We start from the raw sequence: 26,365 nt of genomic DNA, 5'->3' as shown, positions 1-26,365 counted from the left end.
ACTTAGGGCAGAAAAATGAAAAGCACAGATATAGGATGGGTGATACCTGGCTGAATGAAACTACGTGTGAAAGGGATCTAGGAGTCCAAGTAGACCACAAGTTGAACATGAGTCAACAGTGTGATGTGGCAGCTAACAAGGCCAATACGATTTTAGGCTGCATCAATAGAAGTATAGTGTCTAGATCCAGGGAAGTAATAGTGCCACTATATTCTGCTCTGGTCAGGCCCCACCTGGAATATTGTGTCCAGTTCTGGGCGCCACAATTCAAAAAGGACATTGAGAAACTGGAGCATGTCCAGAGGAGTGCGACTAAAATGATGAAAGGTCTGGAAACCATGAAGCCCTCTGAGGAACGACTCAGGGAGCTGGGGATGTTTAGCCTGGAGAAGAGAAGGTTAAGAGGTGATATGATAGCCCTGTTTAAATATTTGAAGGGATGTCATATTGAGGAGGGAGCAAGCTTGTTTTCTGCTGCTCCAGAGACTAGGACCCGGAGCAATGGATGCAAGCTGCAGGAAAAGAGATTCCACCTCAACATTAGGAGGAACTGCCTGAGAGTAAGGGCTGTTCGACAGTGGAACACAATCCTTCCAGGGAGTGTAGTGGAGTCTCCTTCCTTGGAGGTCTTCAAACAGAGGCTGGATGGCCATCTGTCAAATGGGAGTGCTTTGACTGTGATTTCCTGCATGGCAGGGGGTTGGACTGGATGGCCCTTGTGGTGTCTTCCAACTCTATGATTCTATGATTCTAAAACATTAATTACTAAACTTTAAAATGAATGTTTTAATAGTTTGAATAGTTTAATTGTTTTTAAAAGTCGATCAGAAAAATATGTCAATCCCTGCTATATATGGCTTCCAAAGTTGTGCCTTGCTATTTCCATTGTTCCCTCATGCATCCTTAATCAGTAAACACAAATTCTAAGTTTCCATTTTGTTCTATTTCTATTATTTCTAACCCAAACCGTCTAGTATCCTAATGCTAGGGATATGGTATACTAACTTTATTTTCTTCTGGGGGGGGGGGATTAATGATTGATTAAATAAATAAATAAATAAATAAAATTCACTTGCAATCTTTGCCACAGAGCTAATTTGTCCCAGTTTGTTGATGTACAAGATATGATTGGCTATGGCTGCACTATGATTCCTGTCTTTTCTAGGTATGGCAGGTAGGTGTTTACACGTATGCAGACACACGGGAATGAGGATATCCACAGAACTTGGAAGTCATTTAAAAAGTAATTCATTCCCATTATTAATGGTAGCATTTGATATGTAATTGGTTGCTATCATTTGGAGTAATGTTTAAAAAATAACTTGCTATGCTACTCACTGCACTGCTTGTTATTATTTTCATTACTGTTTTATTCCTTTAAAAATACACTTCAGACTGATTAAAGAATGATATAAACATTTCAGTCAAACTGCCTCTAAAAATGCTCTTGCAAAATAGCGTTTAAAAGTAACTAGAAAACACTGCTTATTACATTAAAAAGTAACTTTATTTTTCACACACCATCCTTATGAAATATAACTTCCTTGCACCCTCATGACCTCAAAAAGTAACTCATTGTGGGGTAACTGCTACCTGTAACTCAGGACTTCCAAACTCTGGGCAGCTGGTAACAGCATGTTATGTGAAGCCACCCAAACTTACCTGCCCCAGATATAAGGGCCATAGAGGCTCTCTGCAGCACTGAGCCAGCGCTCAACTCTACCCGAAAGTTTGCCAATCGATGTTGACAAGAGGCACGGCTCTGCCCACACTTTGCTCCTGTTGCAAAGAAGGAAAGAGTCAGATCAAACGACTTCATAGTGGGATCAGCATTTAACATGATTCAACTTCCTACTGTGAAATTCTACACATACTTTCAAGCTTCACGTAAAGTTCCTGATATATGCTGGTTAGGCATGAGTTGCTTATTCTCTAGACTGCAGTGGTGCAAGACTGTGTGAGAGATGTCCTAAATGCACAGTCAGCAGTGTGGAGATTGTGCAGGTGAGATTTACAAGTGCCCAGCTTCATGTATCAGCATGAAGGCTTTTGCTCCATCTGTGGCTGCATCCACAGTGCAGAAATAATTCAGTTTGACTCCACTTTAACTGCCATGGCTCTGTGCTATGGAATTCTGAGGATTGTAGCTCTGTGAGACATTTAGCATTCTCTGTCAGAGAACACTGATACTACAACAAATACCAGGATTCTACAGGATGACAATTAAAGTGGTGTCAAACTGTATTAATTCTGCAGTGCAGATGGAGCCTGTCTTGTCAAATTCTAAGCCCTGGTGGCACAGTGGTTAAATGCCTGTCCTACAGCCACTCACCCACAAACCACAAGGTTGTGAGTTCAATACCAGCCAGGGGCTCAGGGTCGACTCGGGCTTGCACCCTTTGGAGGTTGCTAAAATGAGTCCCCAGACTGTTGGCGGCAATTGACTTACACACTATAAACCACTTAAGGAATGCTTAAGTACGCTGATAAGCGGTATAGAAATGTACTTGCTATTGATAAGCTGCTCCTCACATACACACAACTAAATCAAGCAACAGTGACTTACCTAGGACCAATGTCTGCAGATACAAGGTCCCCTGCCACCAGAGCCACCAGGTAAGCAGGAATTGGGTATTCCATGTAAAACTGGTATGTGCCCTCTTCTTCCTCATAGGAACTTTGGGTAGCACTCATCAAAACCTGCATACCTGCAGGGGCCTAGAAAACAACATGGAAAAGGTGTCAGGGTGGCTCTATAGCCTGAGAAGAATACAGGCTGATTGATGAACAGTTGAAATATATAGTCTTTTTCAATTTGTTTTTAATAAATCTTGAAGAGTACTTTACTTTCTTTTTAAGGTTTTTGTCTTTGTGTTGTTTTAAATGTTTTTATCTGTCATGTACCACCTCAGAGGCCCTGGTGGGCTGGGGGGCAATAGATAAATACTTGCACCCATGTTAGCAAGCAGGTGAGAGAAAGTGGGGAATAGAGTAGCTATGGTCTATAAAGACCATCTTCATCTGATCAGATAATCTATTAGGGAGCAGAACCACACTGTGTGTGTACACCTCTATGATTCTATACCTGAACTTGAAGATCAGGGATCGTCTGGGGATTCTGTTAGGTTATTGTCCACCCCAGTGCCTAACAAACTCGCTGGCCAAGCTCACATCCCATTTGAGACCAGTCTGTTAGGTGCAGGCTGGGCGTTCATGACATCCATGATAAACACAGGCCTATCCTAACTGCTTTCAGGGCCCACAAATGCAAGACGTCATGCCTGGATGCTGCCTTCAGCTCTGAGCACATGGATCTGGGAACAAAGGTGATTAATACCTCAGAATTGTCATGGACAGATCATTTTCTGGTGAGAGTTACCCTGCAGGAGTGGTGGTCCCTTGCTGGGAGAACTAAAATATCAGCCTCCCCATGTCACCCTGGGTAAGACACAGAGCTGGAACGAGCCCTGAATCTGGTTAGCAAGTACGAAACACACAGACACAGTGTTGACCATGAATCTGGTTAGGAAGTATGAAACACACAGACATAGTGTTGGCCAACGCATTCCAATCCTGCCCACTAAGGCTCTCAGTCAAACCAAGAGCTCCCAGTGATCAAGACGGGACAACTTTATTCTGAAAAAAAATGTGTTGGGTAAAATGTCCCTTTAATATATTATAAAATAATTATAAGGCTGAAAATGGTGAGGAACACCAGATGTCAGTCCTTAGCTGTTAGTAATGTATGTAAGGACTCTGAAACCCAGAGCAAGCGTGGGCTGAGGATAGTGGATTGGAGAGAGGAGTTGGTGTGTTAGTTTGGAGAGTATGGATTGTAAATACATCAGACAAGTGTATGTTGACAGACATCAGAGCTTTTGTTGTATATATTGTACATATTGCAACAGGAAGATAAAAGCCTCCAAGGACTTTGGAAGAAGTCAACTGTGTCTGTGCCTCATTTCAGGTTGGTCAGTGCCTTGTTGCCAAATACTGCAATACTGCATACTGGGTTGTGCTGCCGCACTTGGCTGTGTGTGAGTACTGTTGAGGTCAAGCACCTCAGACAGTGTTGAACATTGGCACCTCTGTTTGGGCCTAGTTTATGTTTGCTTTTGTCACTGCACACTTGCAGGACACGGAGGAGAGCCAACAAATTCTCCCACAAATACCGAGGTCTCACTGTAAAGTTAAATAAATCAACATACATTTTGATGTTCTGGTAGGAACAGAGTGATGAACTAGATAGGCATTTGGTGTTATTCCACTGTAGTTCTTACACTGAGAAAGCAGCAGTTAGGAAAATAGCAGTTCTGCCACTAGATCCCTACCTTGACGATAGCGGAGTAGGTGCATTTCACAGCCGGTGTGTCAAAGCAGGGAAAGAAGGAACGGTTGCACACCGAGTGGCCTTGGGTGAAGACAAAAGGCTTGGAGTTACCGTATGTTAGGTCTGGATCCAGCCACCAGATCTGATGGAACAAAAAGGAGGAATACGTGAGAAGAGAAAAAATGACAGCAAAACAAAGTTCAAACAACAGGCAAGAAATAAGAAAAACACCAACTGGAAACCAGGGCTGGAGGAAGACGCCAAACAAAACCAGAAAATTGTAAGCAATACTGTGAAAAACGTAAGGAATACCGAACAACAGAAGCAGACGGGAAATACAATACGGGTTGAGTCTCCCTTATCCAAAATGCTTGGGACCAAAACTGTTCTGGATTTTTTTTTTTTTTGGGGGGGGGGGGGCTCATCTCCTCCTGGAATTTCAATGAAAAGGATACAAATTCCTGTCAAAGAAGGAGGGCTTGGCTTTCCAAATTGCTGGAGATTTAATACTGCTAATACTGTATATACTCAACTATAAGTCGACCTCATGTATAGGTCAAGGGCAAGTTTTGGGGCCAAAATTATGAATTTTGATATGATCTATGGATAAGATGAGGGTAAAACTTAGGGGCATGTAACAAAAGATCTAAAGGATAAGGCAAAGGAAAACAATGCTAAAGAACTTACAGAATTCCAGTAGAAATAACTGTTTGTCCTCACATTAAAGGCTGGATGGATGACAGAATAGAGGGGTCATTGCTTCCAGAACAGAGTATGCTCTTGCCTTTCACCAGGGGATGGTTCCCCTTTTTAATAAGAGGTAAAGAGCAGGACTTACACTGACCTGTGGATAAGTCGACACAGGTTTTTGGAGTCAGTTTTTTCACTAAAATTTCTAGACTTATACATGAATATATACCGTACTTCCTTAACACCTATGTTTAGGGCTTGTTCTACAGTAACTAAATTTGGGGAAGAAGTAATCACACAAGTAATTTTGGCCTCAGAAGGTTCCTTGATATTCAGGGATGTGCACAGTTTTTGAATTATTTACTTGTTTCTTGCAAATTAACAAACGTCCAAAGGAAGTAGATTTTGACACTTTATTACTGGGAAAATAATTTTTCTCCACCTGTAAGCCACTGAATAAAAGATCTATGAACACTTGCAATATTTGAAAGAATGATATAGAGACTGAATTTACAAAATGACTAACATTTGGACCTTTGGTCTGCTTCTATAGAAATGTGCAACTAAAGTGGTTATTCTTCCTTCCGCATTTTTATTTTCCTGCTTTTGTTAGACTGGAACATTAGTGTATGTAACTGAGACCCTTTTTGAATGGAAATGAAAACTGATTTTTGAAAAAATTAAAATGTGTGCCGCAGTCATTTGGAAGAAAAATAGCAAAGAGGAGTGGAGAAGAAAGAAGGGGATGACTCCAGCAAACTGGTGGAGAGGTCTCCAGCTGTCCTGGCCATGGGCAGCCTTCCAAGAGAGAAGGCAGAGAAAAGGGCATTCCACCAGAGCTTTTTATAACCTGATGGACAAGCCTGGTCTGTTCTCTTGTCAAGGAAAGAATATAAAGATAAAAGGCTCCATTATAAGTTACATGGTTGGAAAATCAAATGGCATTTCCCCCTGGGAAACGAACAACAGCAACAGCAACACCACTTTCAAAACTTTCTTGGGTTAACACAAAAGAGAGAAAAGCTGAGTGAAATCACCTTTCATTGCCTATGAGTGACCCTTTCCAAAGGCAGGCAAGGTCAGCCTTATTTTCTCAGCGTCACCTAAACACCGCATTGCCCCACTTGATCATCCCACTCAGCCCCACAATATGGATCCCGGACAAGTCACACTCTCTCAGCCTCAGAGAAAGGCAACGGCAAACCCCTCTGAACAAACCTTGCCAAGAAAACACCTTGTGATAGGTTCTCCCTGAGACTGCCATAACTGAGAAATGACTTGGAAGCACACAAGAACAACTAATTTATCTTTAATGTTTATTAACTTTTAATATTTGTTTTTTGAAATCCTCCTTTTACAGTGAACCAAAACACTATCAGTCATTGGCCAGAACAGAAACTGCAGCCGAGAAATCAGGAGAAGACTAGGACTAGGAATGACAGCTATGAAAGAACTAGACAAGATCCTGAAGTACAAAGATATACAACTAAACACTAAAGTGAGGATTGTTCACATGTCGTAATATCTCCCATCACTATGTACAGGTTTGAAAGCTGCATGGTGAAGAAAAGGGATAGAAACAAGAATGCAGAGAGATCTTGTGGCACCTTTGAGACTAAGTGAAATAAAGGAGTTGGCAGCATGAGCTTTCCTAGGTTTAGTCTTCTTCCTCAGATGCATTTAGTGGAGTGGAAACAAGGGACAGACAAATATATGCCATTGGTATGGAAGAATGCTATAAAAGCTGATGCTGCCAACTTCTTTCTTTCCGTTAGTCTCAAAGGTGCTACAAGATCTCTCTACATACTGATTCTACAGACTAACACAGCTATATCTTTGAACTCTACCAAGATGCAGTCAGGAAATCAGAAGAAGATGAAGAATGGGGAAGGCGGCTATGAAAAAACCAGAAAAGATCCTAAAATGCAAAGATATACACCTGACCACAAAAGTTAGAATCGTACAAGCCATTATATTCCTGTTACCATGGATGGATCTGAGAGCTGGACAGTTAAGGAGGAGGATAGGAGAAAAATCCATTCATTTCAGATGTGGGGCTGGAGAAGAGTGTTGAGGATCCCATGGACAGCAAAAAGGACAAACCAATGGGTCCTAAAGCAGATCAAGCCGGAAGCCAAGATGACCAAAGTCAGGTTGTAGTACTTTGGACACATCATGAGAAGGAAGGAGAAGACCATAATGCTGGGAAAGGTGGAGGGAAGGAGGAAGAGAGGCAGGCCGCAGGCCAGATGGAGGAGGGACTCTGCTATGGAGGTCACTATGGGTTTTATGGGGTTGCAGGATCTCAACAGAGCAGTGGAGACACGGGGTCTTGGAGAGGCCTCATCCAGAGGGTCACCATGAATCGCGATCGACTCAAGAAAGAAAGAAAATCCACTCATTGGAGATCTGGAGCTGGAGAAGAGTTTTGTGGAGGAATACTGGGATATTTGGTGGAGAGCACATATGGGAGCAGGACCAGCACATGTGTCCTTGCACTCTTTCATATGCATTCAACTCCTTATTCCTCCTATTTCTTTGGCTGCTTCTCTCTGTGCTCCTTGCGACAGGAACCTTTCCTTGCATGCTTCAAAACGAACTCTCCTCAGATGGTACTTATCATTACTTTCATTCATCATCAGCATGGTTGATACCACCACCATCAAATAAGGTTCTGATACTGAAAAAATTAGGTTTGCTGCGATAGACTAGTCTCTCTTCCTGAGGCTACGGAAGAGGCTTTAAGGATGGGATAACTTTCATCTGTTATTCCATTTGAGGAAAACAGCTTCAGGCACTACACTGAGCCAAATCTGAATCTATTACTCTGGAGAATAAGAAAGCTACTGTTTATCCAAAGACCATCTGGAGAGTCAGGGCATATTAGGAGAGATGGCAGGTACAGATATTATTGCTACAACACCAGAGGCTTATATTAAGCCAAACTCACAAGGAGACACGCTAATAGAATGGACCAGAGAGACTTAATTGAAAATGTGCAATGTCGCAAAGCGGGAAAGAGAAAAGTATAAAAAATAATATTTGTTTCAGAACACTTTTTGCATATAAAAATTCTCTGGGGGATAGTATGTACAGGCCAAGAGGCCCATGTCCTTCCATTCCAGACTCAAGCTGTCCTGTCCAGACAATGCAGGCCATTATCCCCAGGCTGGGACTGACCAGTCTGGATGCCGGTCCCAGTCCAAAGAGACTGGCTGTTTGTAGTGGGGTTTCCAGGGACCTCCGCATCCAGAAGCAGTAAAACCACATCCATAACCAGCAAAAATAAATGTGACCACGGTTGCATCCATCCTGAAGGCTTCCACCTCAGCCTCTGAAGTTGGAAAGGGGCCCCTGCCCGCATCGGTGTTGGCAAGCAGCCATTTCTGTCTTTACATGCCACAGCATGTATAGGCTTTCAGAGAAGATAAGATGGCAGCCGCAGGTAAGGGGCATGCAACAGCAGCAACTCCATGGTGCCACGGTGGTCAGACAGGTGTGTAAACACTCGCCCATCACTGCGCCGGCCAGGAGACCAACCCAGGTAATGATCAAATATTTAAACATGGCTATCACATCACCTTTTACCCTTCTCTTCCCCAGGCGAAACACATCCTCTTTCCCTAAGCCACTCCAAATCCCAGAACTCCATAGCACTGGGCCATGGCAGTTAAAGTGGTGTCAAACTGCATTATTTCTGAAGTGCAGATGCAGGCTAGGACTCTGGGATACCAAGGATCAACCCCCTGCTCAATTGTGAAAGCCACCAAGTGAACCTGGGCAGTCACACGCTCGCAGCCTCCTCAGGGGAAGGCAATGGCAAACCTCCTCTGAACAAATCTTGCCAAGAAAATCCTATGATGGGGTTTCCATACGTCAGGACCTTACTCCAGTGAATTTTGGGGCTTTAATATTTTAACAAACCTGTCTGTTGTCAACTTGCATCTCTTTTGCCAGAGTTTACATACTTTTCTTGTTCCTCTGCTTGGAAAAGGTGTATTCTTTCTTGATGACACACTTACAGGTAGAGCTTCCTATACTCTGCTCTTTAACTACGTTGGCATCCTCTCAGATATGCCAGTAGGCTTCCTACTCTAAGGTACATTTTGTGGGTAAATTTCTCTCTCTAAGTGAACTGTGTTGACTGTCACGGTTTTGCCGGGTATCTCTCAAAATCTTTCTCTCGCTCCCCAGTACTATGTTTGAGTCACTCCAGAGCATGCTCATTATCAGATATCTCCTATATCAACAGAGATAGAACGGATGACACCTGGCTTGACAGCAGCACCTGGGAAAGGGATCTAGGAGTCTAAAGCCCTATTCAGACTGGCCATTAAGGCCAGCCTAGGAATGGAGTCAGGCATTGCATCCACATGACGCATGCCCTGAATCTGCCCCCTCGGCACCGCACCACATGGCGTGCGGCATCATGGCACTCCTCTGGCACTGCATCCATATGACACAGAGTGAGAAGAGCAATGCTCTAGTATGTATGTGTCCTGTGCCCTCAACTCGTTTCTGACTTACGCGGACCCTAAAGTGACCCTATAATGGGGTTTTCTTGGTAAGAGTTGTGCAGAGAAAAGTTTGCCATAGCTTTCAAGTACTTACTCAGAAGAGTTTGTTGTTGCTATTGTGTACCTACAAGTCATTTCTGACTTATGGTGACCCTTAAGGTGAACCTATCATGGGGCTTTATTGGCAAGATTTGTTCAGAGGAAGATTTGCTGTGGCCTTCCCCTGAGGAGGCTGAGAATGTGTGATATGCCCAAAGTTCTGTTACTGTATGCCTTTGAGTTGAGCTTCACAACAGAGTGAGGAGAGCAATACTCTAGTGTGTATGCATGTGTCCTGTGCCTTCAAATAATTTCGAACTTATGGAAACCTTAAGGCGACCCTATCACAGGGTTTTCTTGGCAAGAGTTGTGCAGAAGAACATCTGCCATGGTCTTCAAGTACTTATTCACTCAGAAGAGTTTGTTGTTGTTGTGTGCCTGCAAGTCATTTCTGACTTATGGCTCCTCTTAAGGCAACCCATGGGGCTTTCTTGGCAAGACTCATTTAGAGACTGTGTGATGTGCCCAAAGTCTTGCATTGTGTGACTTTGAGTAGCTGGGGATGTTTAGCCTGAAGAAGAGAAGGTTAAGAGGAGATATGATAGCCCTGTTTACATACTTGAAGGGATGTCATATTGAGGAGGGAGCAAGCTTGTTTTCTGCTGCTCCAGAGACGAGGACCCGGAGCAATGGATGCAAGCTCCAGGAAAAGAGATTCTACCTCAACATTAGGAGGAACTTCCTGACAGTAAGGGCTGTTAGACAATGGAAACACTCTCTCTTGGAGTGTAGTGGAGTCTCCTTCCTTAGAGGCTTTTAAACAGAGGCTGGATGGCCATCTGTCAGGTATGCTTTGATTTAGATTTCCTGCATGGCAGAATGGCATTGGACTGGATGACCCTTGCGGTCTCTTCCAACTCTACGATTCTATGAGGTTCACAATTGCAACCCTAAGGTGAACTTATCACGAGTTTTTCTTGGCCAGAGTTGTTCAGAGGAAGGTTTGCTATGGCCTTCCCGAGGAGGCTGAGAGAGTATGACATGCCCAAAGTCCTGTAATTGTGTGACTTTGGGTCGATTTTCACAACACAGAATGAGGAGAGCAATGGTCTAGCATGTATGTATGTGTCCTGTGACTTGAAATCCTTTCCGATTTATGGTAACCCTGAGGCAGACCTATCATGGGGTTTTCTTGGCAAGGTTTGTTCAGGAGAGGTTCGCCATTGCCTTCCCTTGAGGAGGCTGAGACCATGGGGTGTGCCCAAGGTCACCCAGTGGGTTTTACTGGGTTTTTCGGGCTGTGTGGCCATGTTCTAGAAGACTTTATTCCCAATGTTTCACCAGCAGCTGTAGCTGGCGTCTTCAGAGAATGCTGGCATGGAAGAGAGTGGGGTATACTGTTGGTTGAGAGGAAGCAATTTACATGTTGATCTGTATATTGTTCTGTTGTTGAATGGCAAGATCTCGGGGGGGGGGGGGGTGTCTCTTTAATCAGAGATCCATTCTCTGCTGAGAAACCCCTCTGACCCTGCATGGTTTTCATTTACATTTGCTGAGTCCTGGTTTTGATGTTTTTCAAGACTGGTAGCCCAACTCTGTTTACTTTCAGGATTTCTTCTTTCCTGTTGAAGTTGTCCAGCTGTTTGTGGATTTCAATGGCTTCCCTGTGTGTTGTGACCAGATAGTTGATGGCATGGTCCAGAATTTCAGTGTTTTCAAACAGCGTTTTATGCCCAGGATGGTTTATAATGTGTTCTGCCACTGCTGATTTTTCTGGGTACCAGTCCTAAAAAACCCCAAAATCAAGACCCAGCAAATGCAAATGCAATATCTAGGTCCTCCAGCACAACTCTATGATCAACTTTAAGCAAAGGTCACATTGGATGACCTAGAGATTCCTAGAGAGAACATTTCGCTAGGCCTTTGTAGCTCCTCCAGTGCCATTCTATGGCCAATGTCTGGCAGACAGTGACCACAGAGTTGTGCTGAAGGACCTAGAGATTCCCAGAGAGAACCCTCCACTAGGCCTTTGTAGGTCAGGACTTCCAGCACAATTCTGTGGTCAATGTCTATTGGATGTTGACCACAGAGTTGCACTGAAGGACCTAAGGATTCCTAGAGAGGACACTCCACTAGGCATCTGTAGCTCCTCCAGCGCAATTCTTTGGTCAATGTCTGGCAAATGTTGACCACAGAGTCACACTGGAGGACCTAGAAATTCCTAGAGGTGTTCTCTCAGGTACAAATGTAGTGTGTTTGTTATTTGCGGTTCTTCCACATTTGCGGGGGTCTTGTGCCCTTAATCCCAGTGAATGTGGGGCGATAAATGTGTGTGTATGTATATACAAAACACCCCACTCTCTTCCATGCCGCATTCTCTGAAGGCGCCAGTTGCAGGCGAAACGTCAGGAACAAACTCTTCTGGAACGCGGTGGCCTCGCAGTCCGAAAGACCATGGGCATCATCGTCATCCAGGGGCGCCTTGGCCTTCGCAGGTGGGTTCCGCTGAGAAGCGGTGCTCCTAGGCCTCCCTCTACTCACGGCGGGCGCGTCGACGGCGGTGTATCGGACGATGACCTGGAAGGGCAGCCGGGGCTCCAGCGAGGAAGGCAGCGAGATGGCGAGGGCCGAGCCGTAGTCCGTGAAGGGGTCCACTCTGTAGACAAGCGGGGAAAGCGGCGGCGAGGAGGAGGAGGAGGAGTCGGGGTCGGCGAAAGTGGGGACGGGGGGCGCAACCGGCAGAGAGTGGTCGGCGCAAGGGCCGTCTTGGCAAGGGCCCCCGCCAGGGAGGCCAAGGGAGGGGGGTCCCTCGGGGCAGCCCCCCAAGAAGGCCGAGGCGCAGCCCTGAGGAGGAGGAGGAGGAGGCGCTGCTTGGGGGGCGGCCATGGGCCCCGGGGAGCAGCCCAGCGGGCAATGCGGGTGAGGGTCCGGGTTGGGAGAGCGGGGGACAGGGCTGGGATGGTCGGAGGCCCTGCCTTCCGAGGAAGCCGGAAGCGCCTCCCCGCCCGAGGGGCGTCGAGAGGCGGCGCGCGAACTACGCGAGTCCGAGGCTTCGCCCGCGGCCTTGTCGGAAGCGGCGAAGACGAAGCCGCAGCGCTCCTCCTTTCCGGCGGCCGGGGAGGCTCGGAAGGCGACCGAGGCCACCCTCAGGGCCGGGTGGGTGTCCAGCACTAAGGCGGAGCGGCCTGGCTCTCGTTGGCAGAGGTCGAGCACCAAGCAGCCGGCCAAGGCCCGCTCCTCCGGCCGCAAGTGGAGCCCCAGGCGGAGGTGGCGGAGGCGGAAGAGCGGCCAGCTGGAGGCCGAGGCCACGTCCGAGGGGGCCTCCGAGGAAGCCATGAGGCCGGCGGCGGCGCCGCTTCTTAGGTGAAATCCATCGGAGGACCGGGCTGCGTTTCCTGAGCCTCGGCTCCGCTCCGCTCCGCTCCGCCGCCAGGAGGCGCCAGAGGGAAGCAGGCGGCGGCGAGGCGCGAGGAGGAGGCGGTCACCGGCCGCCAGGCGGCGCTCCCGAGCACAGCCTCCAGCGAGGAAAGCAGCAGCGAGATGGAGGGCAGCCCAGCAGAGAGCGCGCAGGCGCAGTGCGGACGCGGCCCCTCCTCAGCCAAGCTTTATAGCGCCAGCCAATGACGTCGCTTCCGGTTTCAGAGGCTCTTAAAGGGGAGCTGCCATCATGGCGGGGGCTGAGAGAGTGTGACTCAGGGCGCCCAGATAAACAGATCTATCACAGATCTACAGACCCACACTATATATATCTATATATGAATGAATGAAGATATCTCCTTATCACTGCTAAAACAAATAAGAGCGTAGGATTCTTCCAGAGTTAAAGCACATCGTTTGCAGAATGTGTGTTTAACCTGTATTTAAAATGCATTTCCAAACTGTGAACTGAGGGGATACTTTAAGAAAAGCCTCTTGCCCCTCTGTGTCCTTGGCATTCTGTGGCTTTGCCTCTGGCCTCCTTCCCTGAGGAGGCGGGGAGCGCACGGCCTGCCATGGGGCTTCCTTGGCCAGGCCCCTTCAGAGGCTGAGAGATTTGGCCAGAGAGGGTTTGCCTTGGCCTTCCTCTGAGGCTGAGAGTATGTGACTTATCCAAGGTCTCCCAGTGAGTTTACATGGCCAAGGCGAGATTTGAACCCTGGTCTCCAGAGTCGTAGTCCAAGACTCAAACCACTATGCCATGCTGCCTTCGTGACTATGGAGACCAGGGTTCAAATCCCCGCTTGGCGATGAACCGCGCCTGGTGAGACCTTGCGCAAGTCACACTCACAGACTTAGGGGAAGGCAATGGCAGCCCTCCCCTCAACCAATCTGGCCAAGAAAACGCCATGCCAGGGCTGGCCTTAGGACCGCCAGGAGCTGGGCATGACTTGAGGGCAAAGCAGCAACAGACATACATTAACTGCCCTTCAGTCGATCTCAACCCATGGCGGCCCTATGGATGAGACATCTCCATCTTCTCTGGAGATGCCAGATGCCACAGATGCTGGCGAAACGTCAGAAAGAAACTCTGCTAGAACATGGCCACAGAGCCCCACAAAAAACCATCTCCAAGACCCTCTGTCCTCCATTTTTCTGTTTAGTTCCTGCAACCCCATAAAATCCATAATGACCTCCTCAATAGAGTCCCTGCTCCATCTGGCTGCAGCCTTCCTCTCTTCCTCCTTCCCTGCACTTTTCCCAGCATTATGGTCTTCTCCAATGAGTCCTTCCTCCTCATGATGTGACCAAAGTACAACCTGAGTTTGGTCCACTTGACTTCTTCCAGAGAGGTTTCTGGCTTGGTCTGCTCTAGGACCCATTCATTGGTTTGTCCTTTTGGCTGCTGTCCATGGGATCCTCCTCAGCACTCTTCTCCAGCATCACTTCTGTCTCCAAGCCTGCTTTCCTTACAATATGTTCTGCATACAAGTTGAGCAGATCGGGTGTTAAGATGCAGCCATGTCTGACCCCTTTGCCAATTGGGAACCATTTGGTTTCTCCTTCTTCTGTTCTGAGAGTAGATTATGTCTTGGCACTCCAATCATGACTTTAAGGGCCTTCCATAGCTAAAAGAGCGCTCCTAGACCAAGATGAGGGGATTATTCCTTCTCACTTCCACAGAACAGTTGAGTCGTTTCTGATCTATGGCCACCCTAAGATGAACCTATCACATATATTACTTCTCTTGATCTAGAAGATACTATTGATGCAGCCTAGAATTGCATTGGCCGTTTTAGCTGCCGCATCACACTGTTGACTCATGTCCAATTTGTGGTCTACTTGGACTCCTAGATCCCTGTCACACATATAGGTCTCTTGTTCAGCCAGGTGTCCCCCATAATCCTATATTTGTGCATTTCATTTTTCCTCCCTAAGTGTAGTACCTTACATTTCTCTGTGTTGAAATTCATTTTGTTAGTTTTGGCCCAGCTTTCCAATCTATTAAGGTCACTTTGAATTTTGATTCTGTCCTCTGGAGTATTAGCTACTACTCCTAATTGGGTGCCATCTGCAGATTTGATAAACATGCCCCTATTGTGAGACCAACCAGCCCAAGGACAAGAACACACACACACACACATTTACAAAAGCCAAAATAGTGTTTTATTAACTTTTTCCAGATGTTTGTCCTGATGAGACAATTGGCAAACATGCTAAGGCTATGAAAGTCCAGATGGACAAAAAATAAAGTAAGAACGAAATAAAAATAAACCCACATGCAATGAATAACAGCAATTACTACAGGGTTGACGGTGCCCACTGGGGCTACTGGCCCCATACAAGAGGGACGGCACAAGAGTCACCATGTTAACCACGTCCCACACAGGACTCAGCAACCTGAGGTAGGTCTCTTTGCAGGAAGAAAATAAAACTTCCTGCGCCAGAGTCAAACCCTGATCAGCAGGGAGCCTGCTAAAAACTGCAGATGGGGACATGGGGGGCGGAAAGTACTTTTAGTAACAAAGATCCAGGAAAGAAAGTTTTTGCACATCTCGAGTAATGTAAACTGTTAATTGTTACAATTATTCAAAGTATCTGAAAGAGCTTTCCAAACGAAGCATTAGTATCTCTAAGCCAGTATTTCAGCAGAGGCAACGAGAAAACGCTTGCAAAGCAGCACCGTGGTCCCAAGCCTGAAGGTTCATTGCTGCAGTTCAATGATTAATTCCAACTTGGTTTATTTTTATCCCGCCTTTCTCCCAAAGTGGCGGCTAACAACATAATCAATCAATCAATACAGTGGGCCCTCCACATTCGTTGGGGTCAGGGGCACAGGGCCCCCATCAAAGTGGGAAAACTGCAAATAAAAAACCCCAAATTCCCTAGGTACTCCAGAACAAATCTATGGTCAGCAACTGCCAAAACATGACCATAGAATCACGCTGAAGGGCCTACAAATGCCTAGAGAAGTGTTTTCTCTAGGTCCTCCAGTGCAACTCCATGGTCAACTTCCAGCAGAGTTGAACTGGAGGACCTAGAGATTCCTAGGACTTATCACTGAAACCCACAAATAACCAAAGCCACAAAGGAGGAGGGTCGACTGTAATTCTGAGCAGGAGTGTTTGTTCAGCAGAAGGAGCCTGACTGTCCTTTCTATAAAATATAAACCAAACTCGACGGACGGAGAATGTCCTCACATTCCCTTTTATTGCACTGGAGTGACTCACAATGACCTTGTTTGTTAAGATACCTGAGAGAAAGGTGTGGTTCTTCCCCTACTGCAAAGGAAAATAGAAATAAACCCCATCAGGAGCTAGGAAATCGTGGGAAATCGCGTCTGCTACTTTGATGCGCCCTAGCAGTGTGCCACAGAGTTCGACAGTTACGATGCAACTATATCACATAATCGGAATCCACAACCGGAGCCAGTTCAGGAGAAGCAGGACACTGTGGCCAAGTTCCACTTCTATCCGGTGATCTGGAGAAACCCAGCCACAAGAGACAAAACGGTGCCCGGTGCAGCCTGGCACAAGCCAGATCCCCAGTACCATAAAACTGTACAAAAATGATAGAAAAAGAATATGCACTGGCATCGACACAGTGCTTATTTTAATATAAAATAAACAGCTTACATTTCCACTGTAAATATAGGCTATGTACAGAATTCTGTATAGATATAGCTACATGTATATAAAGCTTCAGTATAGGCCTCTTGATACATTTATAATCATGGCTCCCTGAGCCACTTTGTAGAGTGCATTTAATAGCAAAAAATTAGTAAGAAGAGTATGGAATAAATACCATAATTAAAAACAACAGAAGAATCCTCCTTACAGTACTTTTGCTTCGAAAGAACTCAGTTTTGACGCACAATGCTGAAAATTAAAAGAAGAAAAGGCAGTACTCTGTTTGGAGAACATGGAGCTGGCGGAGGAGAGGAGGCGGAGGAGGCGGTGGTACCTGCCACAGGCAGAGAGCATCAGCCTCCAGGTTAAAGCGACGGTGCCCTGAATTTTAGCCCTTGACAGCAATCTTATTTTCTGCAGCAGCGAACATGGCGTAGAAGCGGGAGTTCTCATTGGACAGAAGAGCAGATGGAGTATCAAATTCCACCACCTAAAACAAATTAAGGGGAAGAACGTGAGTGATGCAGGAAATAATCTCCATTACTCCTTCCAGTTATAAAACAGAACACCAACTGACATTATGAATTCAACCAGTTTGCACACACAATCCAACATGAAAAGGAACCAAATTATTAAGTCCAAGCCTCTTCTTACAAAAAAATAAATTCCACCAAAGGCACCAGATCCCATCTGATGTTGGAAGATAAGCAGGGTCATCTCCGGTTAGTACATGGATGGGAAACTGCTAAGGAATATCAGATGCTGTGGGCTGCATTTCAGAGGAAGGAACTGGCAAACCACCTCTGAATATTCCTTGCATGAGAAAATCCCTATGAATTTCATGAGGTTGCCCATTCATTGATAGGCGACTTGGAGGCGCATACACATTAATTCTTATGAATCCCATTTTGAGAGAAAGGCAGGATATAAATCCTTGAAATAAATAAAATAATTAAAAATAACTACTGAGAGAGCTTTGTCAAACCCTTACACAAACATCATGTTTCACTGCTGAATGGGAAGCTGTGCTTAATATATAAATCAGCTCTCTCTTCCAACAACTGTCTTAATTAAACAGAATTCTGGATACTTCCGTCTAAGCAAGACCAGTTGTGTGAGGCACAGAGACCACAAAAAAGAAGAAGAAAGGCATTTGTTTCTTGCCCACCTGGCCTTGCATCAGTACCATAATCCGATCAGAGCCCAGAACCGTATGAAGGCGGTGCGCAATTGTCAGCATTGTACAGTCTGCAAAAGCCTCTCTGATGGTTTCTTGGATCAGCAGATCGGTCTCTGTGTCCATGGCAGCTGTTGCTTCATCCAGGATCAAGATCTAGAGAGCATAACATGATTTAAAAAGGCAAACACACCCCACTTTTCTATCCCAGTGTGACTGCAAGATTAACTAAACATGAGCTGGATTACACAGAGGAGGAAGATAGATTCCTTTCCTTTAAAGCTCTTCTCATAAACAAACTGTACTCCCTGGGCTCTGTTTGCTGTGCTACCATAGATTTATAGACACAGTGCTTTTCAAACAGAATCCACTTAAGCATCGGTTCCATTAAAATCTGTAGCTAATCTGTAGTTAGCATCCAGATCTGAGATTTCTACTAATAAATGAAAATGATCAATTGGGGCAGTTTAGCAAAGGAAGCTATGGTCAGAGGGAAACTGTACGTTACCCAGAATTCTGTGTAAATACAAAGAGTCACATAGTTTAGGACTTGGTGATTGACGAAATATGGAGCAAGGAATGCCAAAGTCCAAGCTCAGTTTGGGAAAGGAAGAGGCAAATAGGGATCATATTGCAAACATATGCTGAATAATGGGGCATCAAAGAATTTCAAAGGAAAATCAGCCTGTGCTTTATAGCTTCTGAGGGGGAGAGAGGGTGGGCCAGTGCCATCAGGCCTATCCTTATGATACAGAGCCCTCCATCTGTTCATCTGCCTTGGTCCAGGCCTCAGAGGGAGAGAAGAATGCTGGACCTGATCCTCCCCCCCCCCACACACCACCATTCCCTTCTCCTTTTGTGTCGTGTCTTCTTAGAGTATAAGCATGAAGGTAGGGAACCGTCTAATTAAATGATTTTATGTACAGTGCTGTGTAAATTTACAGCACTATATAAATAAAGCTTAATAATAATAATAATAATAATAATATAGCAAAACCTTTGACTGTATAGGTCATAAAAAATATGGCTCATTCTTAAAGAAATGAGTGTGCCACAACATTTGATTGTCCTGATGCATAACATGTACTCAGGACAAGAGGCTATTATCAGGAGAGAATATGGAGAAACAAAATGATTTCCAATTGGCAAGGGGACCAAGCAAGGCTGCATTTTTATCATCCTACCTGTTTAGCTTGTATGCCAAACATACCATACATAAAGCAGGATTAGACTCTGAGCAAGGAACATCAATAACTTAAGATAAGCAGATGACACCATACTACAAGCAGAAAATAGTAAAGACTTGGAATAACTACTGAAGAAAATCAAGGAAGAAAGTGCAAAATCAGTTTTACAGGTGAACATTAAGAAAACAAAAATAGTTCAACATTTTCTATAGTTCTATAGTTCAACATTTTCAATCATTAATCAGAATGGAGACTAGTCAAGAAATCAGAAGAAGATTAGGACTTGGGAGGGCAGCTATGAAGGAACTAGATGAGATCCTGAAGTGTAAAGATACAGCATTGAACTCTAAAATGATAGGAAGAACATGAACTATATTTGAAATGTGGTGTTAGAGAAGAGTTCTAGGGATACTATGACTATGGATGGCTAAAAGACAAATGAATGGGTCCTAGAGCAAACCAAGGCTGAGCTCTCCCTAGAAGCGAAGATGACTAAACTGAGATTGAGACTGAGACTGTCATACTTTGGCCATATCATGAGAAGACATGGCTCCCTAGAGAAGACAATGATGCTTGGGAAGGCAGAAGGAAAAGAGAAAGACCAAATTCCATATGGATGGACTCAAATCATAGATGAAAGCCATGGCTCTGAGCCTGCAGCCCCTGAGCAGGGCTGCTGATGATAAGGTGACTTCGGAGGCCTATCATTCATAGGGTTGCCATAAGCTGAAGTCAAACTGACAGCAGTAATTTACATTACTACAAATCTCAAACAAACATTCTTTCCAGAAGAAGCCCATTGTTTTTGTTTTTAAAATGAAAGCTGAGATTTTCAGTAATGTGAATTATACCTTGTGACTGAAAGAAGGCTTCAGTACCATGCATAGATACCGATTCCTCCCAATAAGAATGAGAACCAAAATTAAATTGTGTAGCCTACACTAAATATATACAAATGTATTTGATTTGCACACTGCGTATGGGACACAGAATTCAGGCAGAAATCTCATTTTCTCTTCAAACATAGATACATAGTAATCCTACTTAGAGTAATAGCCATTTATCACAAGCCCAAGTCTAAGAAGTGAGCCAGTACACCAAAATTGGAGCTGAAATAGAAGTGTACAAATATGAGGGGCAGTGCCCTTCAAAGAGGTAAAACATTTCAGGTCTGGATCAGAATATAAAGCCAATATAAATAATCTGAACAAGCCCAACATTTTCAGTAAGAGAGATGTCACAGCCACTGTCATCCAATCCTGCTCCTTTCCTTGTGGCTGAAGAAGAGCATTTTCTTTAGCAAAGCAGACACTAAGCACCCACCTAAATGACTACTCTCTGCAATTCCCCAACTTACCTTACAACGACGCAGCAAGGCTCTGGCTACACAAAGCAACTGCCTCTCTCCAACAGAGAAGTTTTCGCCATTTTCCATTACTTCAGATTCAAGTTTCATGGGCAGCTGAGAAATCTGGTTGAGGGCAAGAGAAAGAAGACACATCAAAAGTGTGGCTCAAAACTGGTACATCTTATTCAGGAGGCCAAACAACTTAATTAATGCTAACTATAAAATTCCTTTTCAACACACCAATCCAAACACCCCTCAGCCAACGGAGAGTACAATGTGACCTGTCAGCCACCATCTGGCAAGAGGGCTTTGACTGTGTATTCCTGCATGGCTGAGGGTTGGACTGGACGGTCCTTGTGGTCTCAACCAACTCTGTGATGCTACAATTCTAATGATGATCCAAAATTAGTTTCAGAAACCTTCAATATGGGCTGCATCGAACTGACTCAGTGTCACTAACAAGAGTCTATTCCAATCCACAGGGTACACAAGAACTTATCTGCTGTGGCCTTTGTTTTATTTATAACATTTCTGAGTCTGTTTCCTAACTTTTTCAAGAGTGCTTGAGGTGACATATAATAAGCATGTAGAGAGATCTTGTAGCATCTTTGAGACTCACTGAAAGAATGAAATTAGCAAAAGGAGCTTTCCTAGGACTTCAGGCTACTTTCTCAAATGCACCTGAGGAAGTAGACCAAAGTCTAGGAAAGCTCATGCTGCCAATTTCCTTCTTTCAGTGAGTCTCAAAGGTGCTACAAGATCTCTCTACGTACTGATTCTACTATCTTTGATATAATAAGGATGTTTTTTAACAGCATGGTTTTATCTTCTTTCGCCTTCCCCTAACAAATTTTCTGTGTTTCCTCCTGCTTCTTTGGATGAACTCTCTACACTTCTGAACTCTTCCAAACCTGCAACTTGTTCTCTTGACCCAATTCCTACTCGTCTTCTAATCTCTATAGCTCCTTCTTTTCTCCCCTCGCTTCTCCATATCTTCAATCTCTCTCTCTCTCTACAGGCTCCTTCCCTTCGGACTTCAAACATGCTCTCATTTCCCCAATTCTGAAAAAACCTTCTCTTGACCCCTCCTCTCTGTCTAGCTATCGTCCAATTTCTCTTCTTCTCTTTCTAAGGTTTTGGAACAGGTTGTTTATTCTCGCTGTCTTGAGTTTCTTGAAGCCAACTCCATCCTCGATCCCTTTCAGTCTGGTTTCCGCCCAAGGCATTCCACAGAGACAGCTCTCACTAAGATCTCCAATGACCTTTTACAGGCCAAGGCTAATGGCCTTTACTCTGTTCTCATCCTTCTTGATCTGTCTGCAGCCTTTGACACCGTTGATCACTGTCTCCTAGTTGACATACTTTCTGACCTTGGGTTCTCAGACTCTGTTCTTGACTGGTTTAGATCTTACTTGTCTGGCAGATCTTTTGCAGTGGTTGCAGGAGGTCAGACTTCATCTCCTGTTCCCTTCTCTGTTGGAGTTCCCCAGGGCTCTGTTCTGGGTCCCCTTCTGTTTTCTCTCTACACACTGTCCTTAGGAAAACTCATTAGCTCCTTTGGTTTCTCCTACCATCTATATGCCGATGACACCCAGCTATATCTTTCCACCCCTGACCTTTCTCCAAGGCTCGAACAGCAAGTTTCATCATGTCTCACAGCTGTCTCGCATTGGATGCGCCATCAGCGTTTGAAGCTCAACATGTCCAAAACGGAGCTTCTTGTCTTTCCTCCTAAGCCCACCCTTCAACTCTCCTGTTCTGTCTCTGTGGACAACATTTCTATTCAACCAGTCCAGCAAGCCCGCAGTCTTGGTTTCATCTTTGATTCTTCTCTGTCGTGTATCCCTCAGATCCAGACCACAGCCAAGGCTTGTAGATTCTTCTTGTACAATATTGCCAAAATCTGACCATATCTCTCCGCCTCTACTGCCAAGATCCTGGTCCATGCCCTAGTGGTCTCACGACTTGATTACTGTAATGTCCTCCTGGCTGGGCTTCCTCTTTCTCACCTCCGTCCTTTAATCTCTGTCCAGCATTCAGCTGCACGCATTATCACTTCCACCCACCGCTCTGACCACATCTCTCCTGTCTTGGCATCCCTTCACTGGCTCCCCCTCCCTTTCCGCATTCAGCATAAGCTCCTGCTGTCGACGTTTAAAGCCCTCCATGGACTGGCCCCTCCTGACTTATCAGACCTTCTTTCCCCTCACCTTCCCACCAGGGCCCTCCGTTCTGGTAGTCTAGGTCTGCTGTCTCAGTCCAGGATTCCCTCTGCCCCATCTCAGATTCGCCCCTTTTCACATGCTGCACCTCACTCCTGGAACCTTCTTCCCCCGCGAGCAAGAGCCATCACTTCCTTAACCAGCTTCAAAACGAAGCTGAAGACCATCCTGTTCAGAGAAGCGTTCCCAGGCTTTGCATAATTCTCACATGCTATTTGATGTTCTTTTGTTGTCTGTTTTATTGAATCATTTCCTGTATTGCTATGCATTTTATATGTATTATCTTACTAGACAGGCCCCTTCCCCACCACCACTCCCTTCTCCTTTTGTGTCGTGTCTTTTTAGATTGTAAGCCCGAGGGCAGGGAACCGTCCAATTAAAAAGATTGTATGTACAGCGCTGTGTAAATTTACAGCGCTTTATAAATAAAGCTTAATAATAATAATAATAATAATAATCTTTTAAAATTATGCTGTTCTCTGATAACATAATGTTCCTGTGACTTGAATATCAGCTTTGACTCCGGAAATAGTCTGCAAACTACATATACTTCTTAAGAGGCTGTAATGCAGCTCAGTCATGCTGGGATCTTCAGTATCTGAATCACCTTCAGTTGTCTTGATCCCCACATCTGTGTTGAGTTTCTTTAATCCCGTTTCTGACTATCCACTTGCTTACAGATACCCCTGGCTTCCCTCCAAAAACAGAGCTTGGAAAGCAGTGTCAGGGACCACATTCATATTTTCCAAAGCCACTGTTTCTCTCTCGCTGCTGCACATGGCACAATAGTGGCAACAACGAAAACAAAAAATCCCCCGGGACTGTTCATTTAAAAACAACAGATGTGAGCAATCACCAACTGTCTCTTTGGTTGGAAGACCAGCAAACAGCACAGCCAGTCATTGCCTAATAAATTCTCCTCACCTGGCTAATCCCCCTCCATTTTGTCTCTCCACTTACTTGTATTTATTCTGATTTGCCTGTCTCCCTCGTCCCGCAGACAAGTGTCTTCCTTCCCAGGCGTACTCCTAAAGAACACTTTCAAGGTATAAAGCCTTTCAGCAATGACTGTCCTCAGCTGCATCCGCGCTCCAGAAATAATCCAGGTTGAAACTTTAACTGCCATGCCTTAGTGCTATGGAATTCTGGGAGTTGTCATTTTGTGAGCTATTTAGCCTTTTCTGGCAGAGAGCTCTGGTGCCACAACAAACTACAATTTCCAGAACTCCACAGCACTGAGGCATGGTAGTTAAAGTGGTGTCAGACTGGAGTATTTCTGCACTGTGGATGCAGCTGAGGACAATCATTACTGAAGGTTGTAGTTTTACCTTGAAAGTTTTCTATAGGAGTTCTGGATTATTTTTTCAGTGTGGCTGCAGCTCTCAACTCTCCAGAAAGGAACACAAAAACTACCTGGAGAGTTAAGAGGTGCCCTTCCTCCTCCCTCATAATGGCTCCCACAAAGGGGCAAACTTTATTTTGGAGCCACCCACACTGGGCCTCTCAGATACAATCCTCCTCTGGAAACAGGGCTCAGCTTTTCTACATTGCCAAGTACCAGGGTTGGCAAGAACACTACCTCTCCTATCAATTCCAGTACTTACACAGTCCTTCATGTGGGTCCTTTCCAAAGCATCCCAGATTTGCTCTTCACTGTACTGTGTGAAAGGATCCAAGTTAGATCTAGAGGATGAGAGAGAGAGAGGGAGAGAGTAACAGCAAGTGGCAGTCAATTCCCTTCCTAACAGACTGTAAGAAAAACACATATTACGCAAGTCAGACATTGAAAGAAAATGTTCAAGACAGTCAAATTCAAAAGATGTTTGAAGGAAAGAAGATCCAGAACAAACAAACCTGCCTGGCTCCCACGTGATGCCTTTCACTAGTATGCAGGATCCATAAAATAAAAGGTTTTCAAAAAGAAAATCAGCTTTTTTTCCCAAGCAAGTGATATATTCCCAAGCTGATTTTTTTTGTCTGAAAATATTACATATATAGGGCTAGCTCCAAAGGGGAAAAAAATAATCCAACCCCACACACTATGTTAAGTTGTCAAGTGGAAACCAAACTGTTAAAGCAGCATTCAGATCCTCAAATCTGTCATATTTTACCTTGTATAGGGACTTTCAAGTCACCTCTTGAATTATGATAACCCCGTGAATTTCATAGGGTTTTCTTAGCTACATGGAGCAAAAAGTGGGCAGAAGCCTCAGAACAAGTGTAGTAAATTACACTGACAATCTTCATTATCCTATTTACTAGTGTAGTGGAATGTCCACTTCCCTTGTGACTTAGTATCATTTGGAAGGTTGGAGAAGAGGCAATCTCTTTTCTATCTTTTTTGTGATGCGTTCTACTAACCTCACTGTACCACTAAACAGCACAGGCTCCTGGGGGATTATGGAAAGCTTGCTCCGGAGATCTGCTAGGCCAATGTCATTGATTTTCACTCCATCAATCTTAATGCAGCCTCCTGAGAGTTCGACCAAACGAAAGAGGGCCATTCCCAGAGAGGACTTTCCTGAAAAAAGCATGGAAGAATAATAGTTCTGGGGAAAGAGTGGGATACAAATAATAATAATAATAATAATAATAATAATAATAATAATAATAATAATATAGTAAGTTGGTGTTATCACAAGGAGATGTTTCATTCCTCACAATAAGGCACAAGGATTGAGAGCTGTATAGAGTATGGAAGGGTGATGGCGCTTGCCCAAACAGCAATCCCTGGCTCCTAATTCAGTCCAAATTATAAACCAGAATGCCCTATTGGCTTACTCATCAAACCTGGTTTGCTCATCAAGCAACAATCAGAGGAGGAGCTTTTTTAGTTTATTTACCGTATATACTCAACTATAAGTTGACCTCATGTATATATGAAGGGCAAGTTTTTGGAGCCAAAAGTATGGATTCTGACATGACCCATGGATAGGTCAAGTGTAAAACTTGGAGGCTCCTTCAGTGTGTGTATGTGAGCGGAAAGAGAGAAGCAGCTGTCAATACGAGGCTTCAGTGGTTCAGCCTTCACTCCCAAGGCAGTGGGAGAGGGGCTGTTAAACAAACAGCAATCAATCAATCAATCACCAAGGACTCTATCTGCTTGGCCCAGGACAGAAAATCTGGAAGAGCTGCTGTCACATTACAATACTGACCTGTAAGTAAGTTGACCTAGGATTTTGGGGTCAATTGTGGGGCATAAATTTTTAGATTTATAGATGAGTATATATGGTAGTCACTCTTTCTGGAGAACTGAAGCAGAAGTGAATCAGCAATACATGCATCAACACACTTGTTCATTCACAACCACTATGACAATACACAAATAAACCTAGAAGCTTGATCTGGCTTCATAAATGAATATCTTTGAATAGTATTCCCCCACTGATGTGTGCAGCTGTTTAGAGCAAAATAGTTCTAACTAGTGTACTACATGTTTATACAGCCTTTCTCCCAATGCATTCAAGACAGTTCATACTTTAATACAGAAATGGACAATGTGTGCCCTGTGGGCTGTATCTGGCCACCAAAAACCATTTTGAGGCCCCAATTGCACAATTAATTTATTGTCATTATCATTATCATAATGCATGCTTTTGCCATGTTGGGGATGGGTAATTCTGGTCCAAGATTTTTAACTTTCTAGTTTAACAAAGACCTCTCTGGGTCTAAGACAGCCTAGAACTATAGCAAAGGGAGGGGGATCTTGAATTTTTAAAATGAACAAAAAAGTATTGTTGTTTTTTAAAAGGTGGGGCTGCATAGACCACCAAGGTCTTGTAGGGAGGTAATGGAACACAGTTGCCCAG

General features: G+C 44.6%; 2 protein-coding genes across 8 annotated transcripts in view; both read right to left on the bottom strand.

The window, feature by feature from the left end:
• RNPEPL1 (arginyl aminopeptidase like 1) overlaps nucleotides 1–13,028 on the bottom strand; it is a 37,134-nt gene extending 24,106 nt beyond the window's left edge. For both annotated transcript variants that reach the window (XM_089508576.1, XM_089508577.1), the window contains exons 1-4: nucleotides 12,118–13,028; nucleotides 4,332–4,472; nucleotides 2,567–2,718; nucleotides 1,663–1,779 (exon numbers count right to left, since the gene is read on the bottom strand). In XM_089508576.1, coding sequence (XP_089364702.1) covers nucleotides 1,663–1,779; nucleotides 2,567–2,718; nucleotides 4,332–4,472; nucleotides 12,118–12,912 — 1,205 coding nt within the window. In that variant the 5' untranslated portion in view covers nucleotides 12,913–13,028. The remainder of the gene's footprint in view (nucleotides 1–1,662; nucleotides 1,780–2,566; nucleotides 2,719–4,331; nucleotides 4,473–12,117) is intronic.
• A 2,108-nt stretch (nucleotides 13,029–15,136) lies between these two features.
• LOC149317856 (ATP-binding cassette sub-family C member 5) overlaps nucleotides 15,137–26,365 on the bottom strand; it is an 85,801-nt gene continuing 74,572 nt past the window's right edge. For 4 of the 6 annotated variants that reach the window (XM_089508566.1, XM_089508567.1, XM_089508568.1 and 1 more), the window contains 5 exons: nucleotides 24,918–25,077; nucleotides 24,161–24,239; nucleotides 20,344–20,457; nucleotides 17,791–17,955; nucleotides 15,137–17,112 (listed from right to left, as the gene is read on the bottom strand). In XM_089508566.1, the coding sequence (XP_089364692.1) occupies nucleotides 17,011–17,112; nucleotides 17,791–17,955; nucleotides 20,344–20,457; nucleotides 24,161–24,239; nucleotides 24,918–25,077 (620 nt within the window). In that variant the 3' untranslated portion in view covers nucleotides 15,137–17,010. Of the gene's footprint in view, nucleotides 17,113–17,790; nucleotides 17,956–20,343; nucleotides 20,458–24,160; nucleotides 24,240–24,917; nucleotides 25,078–26,365 lie in introns of those variants that run through there. The other 2 variants (XR_016279936.1, XM_089508570.1) reach the window with 2 other exon arrangements.

Source organism: Sceloporus occidentalis, unplaced genomic scaffold (assembly GCF_023333645.1).
Source record: "Sceloporus occidentalis isolate IW3139 unplaced genomic scaffold, rSceOcc1.0.p SCAF_2, whole genome shotgun sequence".
NCBI classification, from domain to species: Eukaryota; Metazoa; Chordata; class Lepidosauria; order Squamata; family Phrynosomatidae; genus Sceloporus; species Sceloporus occidentalis.
This window is presented reverse-complemented; position numbering and strand designations above follow the sequence as displayed.